The sequence below is a fragment of the Myxine glutinosa genome, unplaced genomic scaffold, assembly GCF_964187855.1.
Source record: "Myxine glutinosa unplaced genomic scaffold, kmMyxGlut1.1 SCAFFOLD_1736, whole genome shotgun sequence".
Classification (NCBI taxonomy): domain Eukaryota; kingdom Metazoa; phylum Chordata; class Myxini; order Myxiniformes; family Myxinidae; genus Myxine; species Myxine glutinosa.
The window spans coordinates 76193-92310 of record NW_027617831.1 but is presented as its reverse complement, the minus strand read 5'-3'; the positions used below and the strand labels follow the sequence as shown (position 1 = coordinate 92310).

Here is a 16118-nt window from a genome sequence, read left to right as displayed (position 1 = left end):
AAGAGCGACCTGTAGGTCCCGTGATGAAATTCTGGGGTTCTTAGAGACTTCTTTCAGCATCTTGCGGTCTGCTCTTGGGCTGAACTTGCTGGGGTGGCCTGGCCTGAACAAGTTGGCAGTTGTTTGGAATCTTCTCCACTTGGAGATGATCTTCCGGACAGTCGAATGATTGATTTCAAATTGTTCGGAGATCTTTTTAAATCCCTTCCCAGACTCGTAGGCATCTATAACCTTCTTTCTGAAGGCCTCAGAGAGCTCTTTTGATCTAGGCATGGTGACGCCGCACACTTCAACAACAAAGAGCAAACCAAACGAAATGTCTGAGGTTTAAATAAGACAGGTTTCTCCAAGATCCTCTCCAACGATGTTCTAATCATTTGCACCTGGGCTGGTGCACCTGATTCTAATTTTAGGTATTTGAAGTAGTGATAAATGTAGGGGTGTACTTACTTTTTCCACATGCGAAATTTGCATTTATGTTTATTTAAATTATACAATGGACTACAAAATGTAAATGTTTCATGATATTTGTTATATTATATCACCTTTATCTATCAATATTGTTGAAATGAAGATGAAATAGCTGTATGTTGAAATATGTTGAAAAAGTCAAAACTTTACATGGGGTGTACTTACTTTTTCACGTGACTGTATATAATGGAATTCGGTGCAAAGGGACAAAATGGGACAAAATATATTTCGGTGCAAAGCTCCAGGTGGAGCCATCTAGCAGTGCGTCATTATGGATCTTAAATTCAGATGCTGTCACAAGTGCATGCAAAAGTCACAGTTACCGACCTGGTTTCGCCCTTGTTGGGGCTTCATCAGGGCAACGCAGTGAACCTTCCATACACTTGTAACTCTGAAAACCTTTCGGTTTTTATATCAGTCATCGACCTTAAGATCCATAATGACGCACTGCTAGATGGCTCCCCTGGAGCTTTGCAGGCAATGCGGACATGCATGGCGATGAAGTCATGACATTCGCTCATTGGGTTGGAGAACCAGATTACAGATACGAATTGGTTACTCCCAACCGCATCCAGGTCGACTCCATATAATGAGTGGATACCAGAGATAATGTTGCCGTGTGGCAGGCGGTGCTTATCGCTCCCAGTAAGGTGCAGCAGCAGCTGTATGGGACACCTAACTGGCGGTTCCCCACTGATGGTATGAAGTCGCATAATGACTGATATATATATATATGCATGTTGCCAGATTGTGTCTAATCGGAGTAAGCGTCGTAACCACACCACATACAATGCTGAATAATACATAATTTAAGAGCTCTTCAGTCCAGACAGTGCAGGGAGATGTGGCGGGGAAGGGGTTTGAAGACTCGGAGCGTGGAGGGCAGGAGCGGGATTGAAGCCTTCAATTTGGGAGGGGAAGGTTGAGGACTTGGAGATTGGGAGTGGGGCTTGATGATTTGGGGTTTGGGCAGAGGGCTTGAAAAATAAAGGGCCAATGGGGAACTGAGGGCGAAGTCACATTTTACCTTGCGCTCGATTTCCACAGTTCCCTGTCATTATGCTGTCAACGGACATTCCTGTCAAATTCCCTAAACATTCCACACTCTAATGGGAACTAATTCCCTTGCAACAGCCAAGGTGGAACCGGGTTTTCTGCTAGTATATCTATATTCTATAAACTGTATATATGTATTTATAAATACAAGTTGCCAGTTTGCGTCTGAACGAGGTGAACGTCGCAACCACAGTATAGTCGTATTTAAGAGCTCTTGAGTCCAGACAGTGCATGGGGACGTCTAAAAATATTGATATTCACGCAATTTTGATTTATGCATATTCTAGTTGTGCACACATTTAGTGTGCAGGTTCGGAGTTGCTGGTTCGCACACTTACCGGAAGCAAAAAAATAATATAACCACAGACTATTCAATCAGTTCTGTCCAACGTATAATTCCCTTTTCTTCGATTTACTTTACCAAGAAACCTCAGCAGTCTTAACAGTTAGTGACTCTTATGCTATTAAAGGACATGCCCAGCAAACTCTCTATATATTCCACACTCTATTTCGGAACAAATTCCCCAACAACAGCCTGGTGGAAGGAACTAGGTTATCTGCTCGTACTCTTATATAAAACTCACCAACCTCTCTGTGATAAATGTTGAATCAAAATGTGACCCAAGGGTGGTACGAAATAAGTGATGAAGTAAAGAGCCAAAAACAGAGGCACCACTAACCGTGGTAAGCTGTTCTTCAGAGCGAGCTCAAGGCCTGTAAGCGCCATTTCTGGGCAATCATCACCACCATGAACTTTCAGTTCCCTAATCTTGACCTTCAATACATCCACATCCCTCGTCTCAATGACAGGTCCCACGCCTATCACACAAATAAGCATTCACAATCATGACAGACTGAACAGAACATTCATTTTTTGATCACTCCATTTGAAAAAACATTTCATTTTCTGACCATGTCAATGACAACAAGGAGCTGATAATCCAGATCCCCTGCCTTTTGGGTGGTATGAGGAAGAGATCAGTGAAATATGAAAGCTAAATCTTGAACGTTTTTTTAAATATCGCGTACACAAGCCAAATTACCGATGGTTGCCATGGCAACATAAGTCAGCAAATCACAGCCATTATCGAATCGGATCGAGATAATGTCCTGAGGAATATATATATATCTGTAATATGAAAGCTAAACGTTCAACGTTTTTTAAATATCCCGTACACAAAAGTACATGGACAGATGATCTGTCGGTTGGACGGAGCTCATTTTAATGTTCCCCGTCTACTACCTTGTTAGAGGGGAGGTGGACAAAAATAATCAAAATATATTTATGGGTGATGGCATAATCAGGACCTAGATCTGAATATAAAGGTAAACTAGCAGTGATGTGATGTGAGCAGTGATCCTGGTAATATGGCTGCCAAACCACGTGATTGATGATGTCATAGTTTTCCACATGGTTACGCGATTATTTCACATCAATCGGTTCAGTGGTTTCAGAGAGATAGTTTTTTTAATATCATCTTCAATCCAAAAAATCCAAAATCCAAAATGACTGATGACGTCATCATTTTGAATACATTTTCCTCATGGCTGGTCGATCACATCTGTAAAGCTTGGATCAGTTAAGGAATTTTGAAGAAAAATTCTAAACTTATTTTTTAAATCCAAGATGGCCACCATATGGTGATCGAGGATGTCACAGCTCGTAAAAACAATTCCCCATGTTAATCATACATATGAAGTTTTGGATTGATCCGTTGAGTTGTTCTGGAGATGTAGATTATCAAATATTTTTCCTTAAATCCAATATGGCCGCTATATCACGTGACTGATGATGTCATAGTTCAGAAATGTTTTTCCTCATGGCGATTTGAGCAATGAAATTTCACATTGATCAGTTCAGTTGTTCTGGAGAAAGATGTTTAAAGGTTTTCCCTAAATCCAAGATGGCCACCATATCACATGACTGATGATGTCATCGTTGAAAAAAAACTTTCCCCATGTGTTGTCGATCATCCAAATTAAATTTCACATTGATCCATTCAGCAGGTTCTGGAGAGAAGGTTATTCAATTTTTTGCTTAAATTCAAGTTGGCCACCATACAATGTCACGGATGATGTCATAGTTCATAAATATTTTTCCCTTCATCAGTCGTTGATCATATGTTTGACATTTTGCATTGATCCGTTACGGTTAAGCGGTTCTGTGGAAAAGATTATTTAATTTTTTTGGTTAAATTAAATAGCATGACCAAATCACATGACCGATGACATCATCCTTTTTCAAACTTCTTCCAAATAGTTATGCGACCATATGTCGATCGGATAAGCGGTTTTGGAAAAGAGGATTTTAAAAGTTTTATTTTTACATCCAATATGAACACCAAACCATGGTACTTTAGGAGTCGCGGAAGGTGAGAGAACGAGGCCATTTGGTTGAGTTCAAAGCTTGTTTATTCGTACAGAACCCAGCACACTCTAAAAGCGAACGGAAGTGTCACAGCTTTTATAAAGCCAAAACCCTCTTCGGAGGGTGTGCTCCCACAACCGCGCGTGCGTCACGTCCAACAAACCAAAAGCCCATGCACGTGAATTAGACCAAACATATGGTATTGGTAACCGTCACATGCGGATAAGTTAACCGCGACATGTGAATAAGGTAACCGCTACATGCGCCCCCCCAGAAGGCACTCCACGGGCGTGCACGTAGTAGTTCACAGGCGCGCTCGGCAGTGCCGAGAAGGCTCGAGCAGTGCTCGGCCCCGGTACGCGCGAAAAAACGCAGCCGTGGGGTTGAGCCGACCGAGGGGCTGGTCAAGTCCTCGGGGGAGGCTGCCGAGGTTCCTCGCGGGCCTCCCGAGGTTGCAGTTCGCGGGTGCAGTGCCGAGAAGGCTCGAGCAGCGCTCGGCCTCGGTGCACGCGAAAAGTGGTTGAGCCAACCGAGGGGCTGGTCAAGGCCTTGGGGGAGGCTGCCGAAGTTCCTCGCGGGCCTCCCGAGGATGCAGGGTCGGAGAAGTAGTTGCGCGAGTTGCAGCTGTAGTTGTAGAGTGAAGTTGTGCGAAGGTGACGAACAGCAGTGCGCGCGAAGGTAACGAAGCAGCCGTGCCGCCAACGTCAGAGCGCGCGCGAGAGATGAGCAGCAGTGCCACCCCCATCTCGTAACTGCGTTCCTTCGGAGGGTCCTGGAGCGGGCTCGCCCCTCCGGTCGTAGAGGAGGAGCCGAGCGCGGTGCGCGAACCACATGGCCGCTCGTCGTTTCCAAAACTCCGGCAGTGCGATCGAAACTGCCGTGTTCGTTTGCAGCCCCCGAATCCGTTTGGGGGCAGCTGAGGTCACCAGTTTAGGAGTCGCGGAAGGCGAGAGAACGAGGCCATTTGGTTGAGTTCAAAGCTTGTTTATTCGTACAGAACCCAGCACACTCTAAAAGCGAACGGAAGTGTCACAGCTTTTATAAAGCCAAAACCCTCTTCGGAGGGCGTGGCTCCCACAACCGCGCGTGCGTCACGTCCAACAAACCAAAAGCCCGTGCACGTGAATTAGACCAAACATATGGTATTGGTAACCGTCACATGCGGATAAGTTAACCGCGACATGTGAATAAGGTAACCGCTACAGTACCAATGACTTTTTTTGTTTTTGCAAGTTTACATCCCCATGGGTAGTCGATCATATTTGTAAAATTTTGCATTGATCCATTCAGCACTTTCGGAGAAGATTGTTTAAGTTTAAGGTTTTCAATAAATCCAAGATGGTGGGCAAAAAAAGGTCAAAGTTCAAAAAGCAGAATTCATCATGCACTAATTTACTTCGGTATCGACGGTATAATCAGTTAAAGTTTCATAGAGCTAGATAAAACGTCTTTCTCAGAATAGTCTCCAAACTTTTGGTGAGGAGAAAAATTAAAATCACAACAAAACAATCGGCTTCCAGTGGGAACCTCAATGGAAGCCGAATAACAATCTTCGACGATTGTGGTCTTTCTGTTGAAAGGACCAATTCAACAAACATATGAGGTCGTCTTCTTCACCTTCTTTTGAAGTTTTATGGAGGTTTCAGATCCACGAGGCTCCGTATACGTCATGCGCCCAGACATAACAGCGATGAACAAAGGAGCTTTTCGGCAACCTCAAGCTGAGTTTGTCTGTATTGCTTTCCGAGTTTGAAGAAGAAGAATGACCAGAAGCAGAGTTTCTCCATAATGTTTTCCAAGTTTTTAAGAAATAGTTTCTCGTTGAGTTTGAAAAAAAATCTGGGCAGCGTATTTTTCCAAAAAGCATAGAGTAATAAAATGATAGTCTCTGTTGATGTTTTTGGTCACTGATTTACACATTTATTATAATAGAGCAAAGGTATATGGTTATGTTTGTTTGTTTATATGTGACCAAAACGACTTCTTCTTCTTCTTCAAATAAAATTAACACCCAAAACACAGTCCGTGAACTCTTAATTACGTTTAGACTGCTGAGACCCCTCAGACCTTTGACGACCCTTTAAGCCCCCCCCCCCCCCCCCCAAGACACTCAAGACCAACAAAACCCCTGAAGACCCAAAATACCCTGAAAGACCCAAAATACCCTCAAAGACCCAAAATACCCCTAAAGACCCAAAATACCCTGACGACCCAAAATATCCTGACGACCCAAAATACACTGATGACCCAAAATACCATGAAGACCCAAAACACCAAAACCACACAAAAGACCGCGAACACCCAAAAGCCCCTGAAAACCCAAAAGACCCAAAACATCCTGAAGACCCAAAAGACCCCAAAGACCCAAAAGACCCCAAAGAACCAAGATACCCTTAAATATCCGAAATACCCTTAAAGCCCATGAAGGCCCAAAACACACCGAAGACCCAAAATACCCCGAAGATCCGGAAGACCCAAAATACCCCGAAACCCAAAAGACCCAGAATATCCAAAAGACACCGAATACCTAAAACACCTTGCAGACCACAAAGACCCTTAAATACCCTGAAGACCCGAAATACCCTGAAGACCCAAAATACCCAAAACAGTCCAAAGACCCAAAATACCCTTAAAGGCCCAGAGCATACAAATGGCGCCAAAGACCCAAAACACCCCGAAGACCCAAAAGACCCCGAAGACCCAAAAGACCCAAAACACTCCGAAGACCCAAAAGACACCTGAAGACCCAAAAGACCCCGAAGACCCAAAAGACCCCGAAGACCGAAAACACTCCGAAGACCAAAAAGACCCTGAAGACCCAAAACACTCCGAAGACCCAAAAGACCCCGAAGACCCAAAAGACCCCGAAGACCCAAAACAACCCGAAGACCCAAAACACTCCGAAGACCCAAAAGACCCCGAAGACCCAAAACAACCCGAAGACCCAAAACACCCCAAAGACCCAAAACACCCCGAAGACCCAAAACACCACGAAGACCCAAAACACCCCGAAGACCCAAAACACCCCGAAGACCCAAAACACCCCGAAGACCCAAAACACCCCGAAGACCCAAAACACCCCGAAGACCCAAAACACCCCGAAGACCCAAAACACCCCGAAGACTCAAAACACCCCGAAGACCCAAAACACCCCGAAGACCCAAAACACCCCGAAGACCCAAAACACCCCGAAGACCCAAAACACCCCGAAGACCCAAAACACCCCGAAGACCCAAAACACCCCGAAGACCCAAAACACCCCGAAGACCCAAAACACCCCGAAGACCCAAAACACCCCGAAGACCCAAAACACCCCGAAGACCCAAAACACCCCGAAGACCCAAAACACCCTGAAGACCCAAAACACCCCGAAGATCCAAAACACCCCAAAGACCCAAAACACCCTGAAGATGCCAAATACCCTTAAATACCCTTTATACCCTTAAAGACCCTTTATACCCTTAAATACCCTTTAGACCCAAAAGACTCAGAGGAACCAAAAGACTATTTAGATCCAAAAGCCCTGGATGACCCAAACGACACCGAAGACCGAAAACACCTCAAAGACACAAAATACCTTTAAAGGCCCAGATGGTCCAAAAGACCTTGAATACCCAAATGGCCTTGAAGACCCAAAAGACCCCGAAGACCCAAAACACCCCAAATACCCAAAAAGACCCCGAAGACCCAAAACTTCCCGAAGAACCAAAAGACCCCGAAGACCCAAAACACCATGAAGACCCCAAAGACCCTTAAAGACCATTTAGACCCAAAATACCCTTATATACCCCAAAGACCCAAAACACCATGAAGACCCAAAAGACCCTTTAGACCCAAAATACCCTGAATAACCAAAATACCCCAAAGACCCTTAAAGACCCAGAGGAACCAAAAGACCCCTAAGCCCCTGAAGACACCGAAGACCCAAAAGATCCTGAGGACCACAAAATATCCCAAAGACCCAAAACACCCCAAAGACCCAAAATACCCTTAAAGGCCCAGAGGATCCATAATATGCTGAAGATTCAAATTTCCCTGAAGAGCCTGGTGTTGGGCTAGCGGCTAGGGTGCCAACTTAGGATCCCAGGATCCTGGGTTCGAATCCCGGTCGATCGCTGAATTAACGCCAGGGGAGTTGACTCAACCTGTCATCCTTCCGAGGTCGGCTAATTGAGTACCAGTTCACTGGCAATTCCCTGCTTGTCGTAAAAGGCGACAAAAAGGGTTGGCGGCAGGAAGGGCATCCGGCCGTAAAACATTGCTTCAAAAAGGGGACCAAAAAACAACAACAACAGTAGTGTATATATGTTGCTTCTGGGACACTCTCATTTTCCCATTGACTTACATGTTAATATTTCCCCTCCCTCATTGCCCCTAAACACCTCTATTTCTCTCACCCTGTTCTTTACGAACCTTCTAACCTTTTGACATGTTATCCTTATTCATTAGTCCACTTAAACAATGGTCCTTCTGTGTGAACCTGTGATCCTTCTGACCTTATGGACCTTTTAACCTTTTACTCTTAATATCATCTGGTGAATCATCTTTGACCCACTCAAACAACGACCCTACAACTATTTGTTTATGCGTGGGAAATAATTTAATTCTCTTGCCACTCCCTTCACCATCTAATATATTAAGAAAAAAGATGTTTGAGTTTGGTTCTTTATTAAGATATTTTAACTGAGCTAAGATAAAATGGTAAACCTCCCTCAATGTTCTTGTTTGAGCGCCTCCAGTGCCACACACTTTTTGGTAGGCTCTGCCCACTTTTTGTTAAGCTCCGTCCACTTTTTGGTAAGCCACGCCCACTTTTTGTTAAGCCACGCCCACCTTTTTACTAAGCCCCGCCCACTTTTTTATTAAGTCACGCCCACTTTTTTTACTGCGCCCCGCCCACTTCTGCTAAGCCCCACCCACTTTGTTAAGTCCCACCCACTTTATAAACTCTTCAGCATTGTATCATTTCCAGGTAATACATTACATCATTTTCAGGGAATTTCCATCACATCATTTCCAGTTAAGACACGCCCAGGGAATTTCCACAGGAAATGACACACCCAGTCCTTATAAAAGGCACCGACCACACAGGCTTTTTCAAACACGCTTTCTGCTTCACTTGAGAATGGACTACTATGCCGAAATGGAATGGGATAACTTTGCTATTCCTTGGAGTCCTACTACCTGTGTAGAACTCAACCTTCAGATTGATGAACTGGACTCGAACCTCTTATCAATGGAGGTAAGTTTGTTTATTTATTTATTTATTTATTTAATTATTTATTTATTTATTTAATTATTTATTTTAATTTTTTTTTTTAGATGAGACTCGTGTAAGAGTTAACAAAGTTTATTTTAATATTCATAGAGCTTGATTTATATAAATAAAAATATTGTATTAAATTAATACATTGTTATTTTCTTTCACAGGAAATTGTATCTGAGATACGAAATGAAAATTCTGCTTTTAACACAACTTGGGATGAAGTTATTTTTTTGTTTGAAGACATTTTGAACAACCAAGACCCCCAGAACGAGTTCTACCTTGATGACCCAGCCAAAGAGTTATACCTTGGAGATCCACAAAATCCTGAAAAAGAGTTTTACCATGATGATACTTGTTGTGAGTTATCAAAACAAAACCCACTGAACAAGTTCTACCTTGATGAGCCAGAATACAAGTCATACATTGGAGACCCACAAATTTCTGAAAATTGGGAAAGGGGAGTTCTCCCTGATGGTCCGCAGTTATACTATGTGAGACACATCATAGAAACCCTAAAAAATTGGGCAAGGAGAGTTCTCCCTGATGGTCCGCAGTTATACTATGTGAGACACATCATAGAAACCCTAAAAAATTGTGAAATGGGAATTCTCCCTGATGGTCCGCAGTTATACTATGTGAGACACATCATAGAAACCCTAAAAAATTGGGAAAGGGAAGTTTTCCCTGATGGTCCGCAGTTATACTATGTGAGACTTATCACGGAAACCCCCAATATTTCTGAAAATTGTGGTTCTACCTTGGGGACTTGGAAAGATGGTTATATTTTTGGAGACTCGGAATGGGGGTTTTGTTTTGATGACTCGGAATGTGATACCTATCTTGGAGGCTCAACAGGAATGTGGTTATACCTTGGGAACTTGGAAAGTTGGTTTTATTTTGGAGACTCTACCTGTGGGATTCCTCTTGGAGACTCTTTGGATTCTAAAGCAATGAACAATGTTCTTTATTTAATGACGCTTGATTTAAGCAATATCAAGAAAGTTCGAGGAAGAAAATGCTGGAAAATTCTTTCTTCCCATTTCTACTTCTTCAAACTTGAAAGCCTTGAAAGACAGAATTGGAGGAAGAGGAAAAAAAAAAAAAGAAATACGTATTTAAAAAAAGAAGAAAAGAAAGATTATGTTAGGGTTTGGGTGGGATTTTGAATGTGAGAGTTAGGGATGGGGTTGGGTTAGGGATGGGGTTGGGTTAGGGTTGGGATTTTGAATGTGAGGGTTAGGGTTGGGGTTGGGTTAGGGATGGGATTGGGTTAGGGTTGGGATTTTGAATGTGAGGGTTAGGGATGGGTTGGGTTAGGGATGGGGTTGGGTTAGGGTTGGGTTAGGGATGGGGTTGGGTTAGGGATGGGATTGGGTTAGGGATGGGGTTGGGTTAGGGATGGGGTTGGGTTAGGGATGGGGTTGGGTTAGGGATGGGGTTGGGTTAGGGATGGGGTTGGGTTAGGGATGGGTTGGGTTAGGGATGGGTTGGGTTAGGGATGGGGTTGGGTTAGGGATGGGTTTGGGTTAGGGATGGGTTTGGGTTAGGGATGGGGTTGGGTTAGGGATGGGGTTGGGTTAGGGTTTGTATATTATTATGACTCACTCACACATACACACACACACAAAAGTTAAGCCCCAACTGAAAAGTTGTGGGATTCTGTGTTTGGGGTTCACAGATTTAAAAACGTATCCCCATTATACACACACAAAAGTTAAGCCCCAACTAAAAAGTTGTGGGATTCTGTGTTTGGGGTTCACATATTTAAAAACGTATCCCCATTATACACACACAAAAGTTAAGCCCCAACTAAAAAGTTGTGGGATTCTGTGTTTGGGGTTCACAGATTTAAAAACGTATCCCCATTACATTTTATTTATTTATTTATTATTTTCAAGGGTATTATCTGCTTACTTGTGTTTTTTGTAATTCTTGCGAGTAAAATGAACCCAAGATTTCTTCTCCATTTAAATCATATAATTTGTAGGTCCAAGGGACTGTATCCATTACATCAATGATTTTAAATAATTCACGAGTCCATTTTTGTGTATAACCTTTCTCAAAATGACTTTTCCATTTGTATATCTATCTATAATTCCAGTAATCTCTGTCTGTACGTTTGTTTGTCTGTGACCGCTGTTTCTCGACAACCACGGGTCCGATATACTTTTAACTTGCCAGGTATATTGCTGGGGACCCGAGGATGTGCCTTTTCAAGGTTTCATATTAATCGGACAATTACTTACCGAGCTATGTCCAAAAAACGATTCAACCAATCAGAGAGCAGCGAACGATCGCGTGTGCCGAACGTGGCGGACACACTCTGCCTCGGATGGCACATTTGAGAGCGTATTCATTTATTTCACGTTTGCAAACTATGTTGGCGTTAAACTATGTTTTAAAACTAATAAAAACGAATTTGCGATTCATTCGCTTTCCTGCGCGTTTGTGCACGCGATGGCGATTTCTTTACCAAACTCCGGAAGCCGTTCGCTTTGGACCAAACCATTTCATGTAAATAGAGGGGGGGGGATTGTCACTGTACTCGCAAGCCCTTCGCTTTGGACCAAACCATTTCATGTAAATAGAGGGGGGGGGGATATAATTTTAGATATAGATATAGTACGGGCATGCCCTAGTTCTTACAATATCACCAACTTTAAACTTGGGCTTTCTCAAATTAATCTCCTTTTCATATTCTAATTTTGTAAATGTTTCCAATGGTTTTGATTTTGTTGATGAATGAACTGTATTATTGTAATTATCTACAATATCCTGAATTAAATACACCCATTTTTGAGAACCGAGTTGTGTGAATTTTCGATATAATTTCTCTTTTAAAGTACGATTAAAACGCTCAATAACAACTGCCTTTCCTTCATTAAAGGTGCTGTATAATTTAATACCCTTCCCCTTAAGAAATTTCATGAATATTTTGTTATAGAACTCTGTTCCCTCATCAGTCCATAACTTCTTTGGTTTCCTTTTATCCCGATCAAATATTAGCTTAAAGGCTAACATTAAAGTATCACCCCTTTTATTTTTTAAAGGGACAACCCAGGCAAATCTACTCCTCAAATCAATAACGGTTAAAGCATACCTGTATCCCCTGTCATTATTCAATTCAATTAAATCAGCGGACCATATGTGGTCGGTGTATTTAGAATAAACCTTCCTTCTTTTAAACTTTGTGATTATAGGTTTGTGTAATTCTTCAGCCAAAAGCTCCTCAGTCTTGATGACATCATTAGAGCCTAATAGTTTTTTGAGGAATAACCAAGACCAAGTTTCAATTTAGCATTTATCAAATTTCTCACAATAAACCTATCAACTTTCTCTCTCAATGTTGGATTTTGTATCAAAGACAAATTATACAACATTTCGCTGTCGGCTTTATGTTTTTCAGTCAACGTAGTCGTTTTCCCATAAGCAATATCATGCTTCATACACACTTTGTCAACACTGTAAGGACGAAGGACGGGAACAGTGGTGAGTTTGAGGTGAAGGTGGGAGTGCATCAGGGGTCGGTACTAAGTCCACTACTATTTGTAGCTGTGATGGAGGTGCTGGCTCAGACCGTAAAGGAGGGTTTACCGTGGGAGTTGTTGTATGCAGATGATCTGGTGTTGATTGCGGAAAGTATGGATGGACTGAAGGAAAAGATGAACAAGTGGAAGGAATGTATGGAGACAAAAGGTCTGAAGGTGAATATCGGAAAGACAAAGGTGATGGCAAGTGGTAAAGCATGTGGTGAGGTGGAAAGAACTGGGAAGTGGCCCTGTGCTGTGTGTAGGAAGGGTGTCGGAGTGAACTCCATTCAGTGTACAATGTGCGCTGAGTGGGTTCATCAAAAATGTAGTGGTCTGAGAGGGTCATTAACCAGTGTGGCAGCTACATTCAAATGTAAGGTGTGCACAGAGGGAGCTGCAGATGGAGGAAATGTTGAGTTGGATCTTGGAGACGGCGTGAAGCTGGAAGGTGTGAAAACATTTTGCTACCTCGGAGACATGCTGAATGGAGAAGGTGGATCAGACTCGGCAACGGTTGCTCGAGTGAGATGTGCATGGAAGAAGTTTCGGGAACTGAGTGGCGTGCTGATGAGGAGGAGAGTGTCGCTGAAGCTGAAGGGAAAGGTGTATGCTGCATGTGTGAGAAGTGTTATGATTTATGGGAGCGAGACATGGGTAATGAACGTAGAGCAGCAACGAAGGCTGGAAAGGGTGGAAATGCGAATGGTTCGATGGATGTGCGGAGTATCGTTGAGAGAGAGGAAGACAAATGATGAATTGCGAAAGATGATGGGAATATTGCCTGTGATTGATGCTGTGAAGAGGAACAGGTTGAGATGGTTTGGTCATGTATTGAGGAAGGATGAAAGTGACTGGTTGAGAAGAGTGATGGAAGTTAATGTAGAAGGAAGTAGAGGACGGGGAAGACCGAGAAAGACTTGGCTAAAGATGGTGGAAGAAGAAATGCGGGCAAGGGGGTTAACAAGGAGAGATGCAGAAAATAGGGCAAAATGGAGAAGATTGTCATGGGGACCGCAAGGCTAACCCCCGCTCTAGCAGGGAACATGGCCTTAAAATGCATGTTGTTGTTGTTGTATACACACTTCATCAACCCTATTTGTAGGTTTAGACCAAGGTTTAGGATTGTCAGCCTCAATCTAATCTTTTATCCAGGTTTGTTCCTGGACCACAGAAAGAATACCCTGGAAGGTGTAATTCCCCTGGAATTCCAGTTGTTGTAAATTTACTTCCTGACAGAAACTTTTGTATATCTCCTCCTCTTTTAGGTGAGATGAATTGGCACTTTTTAGAGCCACACACTTGACATATTCCTTTTTGATAAACTCTATTATTTTTAGCTTTAACATAAGAGATATTTTTAGATTTAGTTTTCTTTTTACATTTGAGACAATAACTCATATTTATTTATCAGAAAAATTCCGACAGAGTATCAAAACCTTTTTGGTTTTTAACATATACATTTCTATCTTAATTTTTAAAACATAAAGAATCCTAAGGAATGCCTTCACTCTCTCCTCCATTTATTTACAAATAAAAACTAACTAAAGTCAATGACACCAACATCATCAATCACATAATCTTTTCCTTCTTCTTCTTCTTCTTCTTCACCACTTTCTCGTTTAAATCTCCTCCCTGAAATTGAAGACATTGACGTTGTTATTTTTGAAACCATTATCTTCATAAGAGTTGTTAATTCTTTAATTTCCACTTCGGTGCGTTGAGATTGATTTATTTGCTGTAATACACTCAATCTTTTACGAATCTCACTGATTTCCATCTTTTTATATTTTTCCTCCCTCTCGCTTTGCTCCCTTTCCTCCCTCTCCTCCTTCTCCTTTTTCTCCCTCTCCTCCTTCTTCTTTTTCTCTCTTTCCTCCTTCTCCCTTTTCTCTCCTTCCTCCTTCTCCTTTTTCTCCTTTTTCTCCCTCTCCTCCTCCTTTTTCTCCCTTTCCTCCTTCTCCTTTTTCTCTCTTTCCTCCTTCTCTTCTTCAACTCCTTCCTCATCCCTTGCTACCCTCGAGTTTGAACCCCAAAGAATATTATACATATACTCATCTGGATTTTGAGATATTCTTGTATCTATAATTATTTTTCTCATAATAGGATACCAATAAGATTTGTTGACGATTTCTAAAAGAGTTTTATATTTCATAACTTTGAGAAGTTCATTTTTATTTAATATTTTAAACACGTCTCTATTTGTGGGTTTAATAATATCAGTATAAGGCCAGTTTTTAATGACAAAATTCCCATGTATATGCTCCAAATCATAAGGTATGTAATACCGAGCACCCTTTTCTTGTAAGTATCCTTGAATACAAAAATTTTAATTCTCTTGTAGTCTTCTTCCTGCCATTTATGTATCAGAAATATATGTGAGATTAATATTATGACAGGTAATACCACCCCATCTTCCCACTACCAAATTGGTTTGTATTCCTTGGCTTTCTATCCTTATCTCATGACCTTCCTTCTTTGTCATGCTAACCATCGCTATACTATCATATATTTTTCTTTTCTTAAAACCATGTATTTGTTGTTTATTAATTGTACTTCCACATAAATCCTTATCCTCACCAAGTGGATAATATTCTTCTTTACGAGACTGATTAAAATCATGTAGGTCTTCTATGTTTATTGAAAAAGACCAATTATACCCTAAATCAGGCATATCATACCCCCATTTATTAATTCGCATATTAACTATATGTCCTTCTTTATAAAATTCAATTGTAAGCAGGTAGTTAAATTCAATGAGGAAAGGTGTATGGTCAGTTTAACCAGGTGTTGTGGTTGTAAATTTTACTTGTTTAACAAACCATGCTGTTTTCTTTAAAAATATATATTGTGATAAATCACTTAATCTAATTAGGTCATTCGCATCTGTAGGGTTTGGATAATTGATTAATTTATAAGTATTCTTCATATTAATATTTTTACTTACACTATATTTTTGTCGTTCAGCCTGTGCCTTTGTATAATAATTTGATAAATCAATATCCTGAGAGGATTTTCCAAAGATAGAACCATCTTTTCCAACATAAGTCATTTATATTAGATTTAAAATGATATCATAAAAATTTTCATTATTGTTGAGTTGAAATAATACATATAAACATAATTGACCACAACATTTAGAATTAATTTCTTGAACTTGAAATGTTTGATAAACACCATTCTGTAAGAATTGTATTACTTCAACAGGTGGTGGCATACCATAACTATCAAAATAATATTTATCCTGACTATTATGAATACAAACCCAATGAGAACCATTCTGTGTGTCTAAATTCATAATAATATTCTTTGTATTCTTATTTATATGTATTAATTCATCTCTCATACAAATAACCACATTATCAATTTTTAGTGTTTTACAATACTTAGCTAGTTCTATATTTGACGTTGTATTCTTTCCAAATTGTTT

General features: G+C 41.3%; 1 protein-coding gene across 1 annotated transcript in view; it reads right to left on the bottom strand.

Moving 5' to 3' along the window:
* Nucleotides 1–2207: 2207 nt before the first annotated feature.
* The window catches only part of LOC137438574 (von Willebrand factor A domain-containing protein 7), a gene marked incomplete at its 3' end in the record, with an annotated part of 54983 nt that continues 41072 nt past the window's right edge, over nucleotides 2208–16118 (bottom strand). Inside the window, exon 8 of the mRNA XM_078769234.1 lies at nucleotides 2208–2346. Coding sequence (XP_078625360.1) covers nucleotides 2208–2346 — 139 coding nt within the window. The remainder of the gene's footprint in view (nucleotides 2347–16118) is intronic.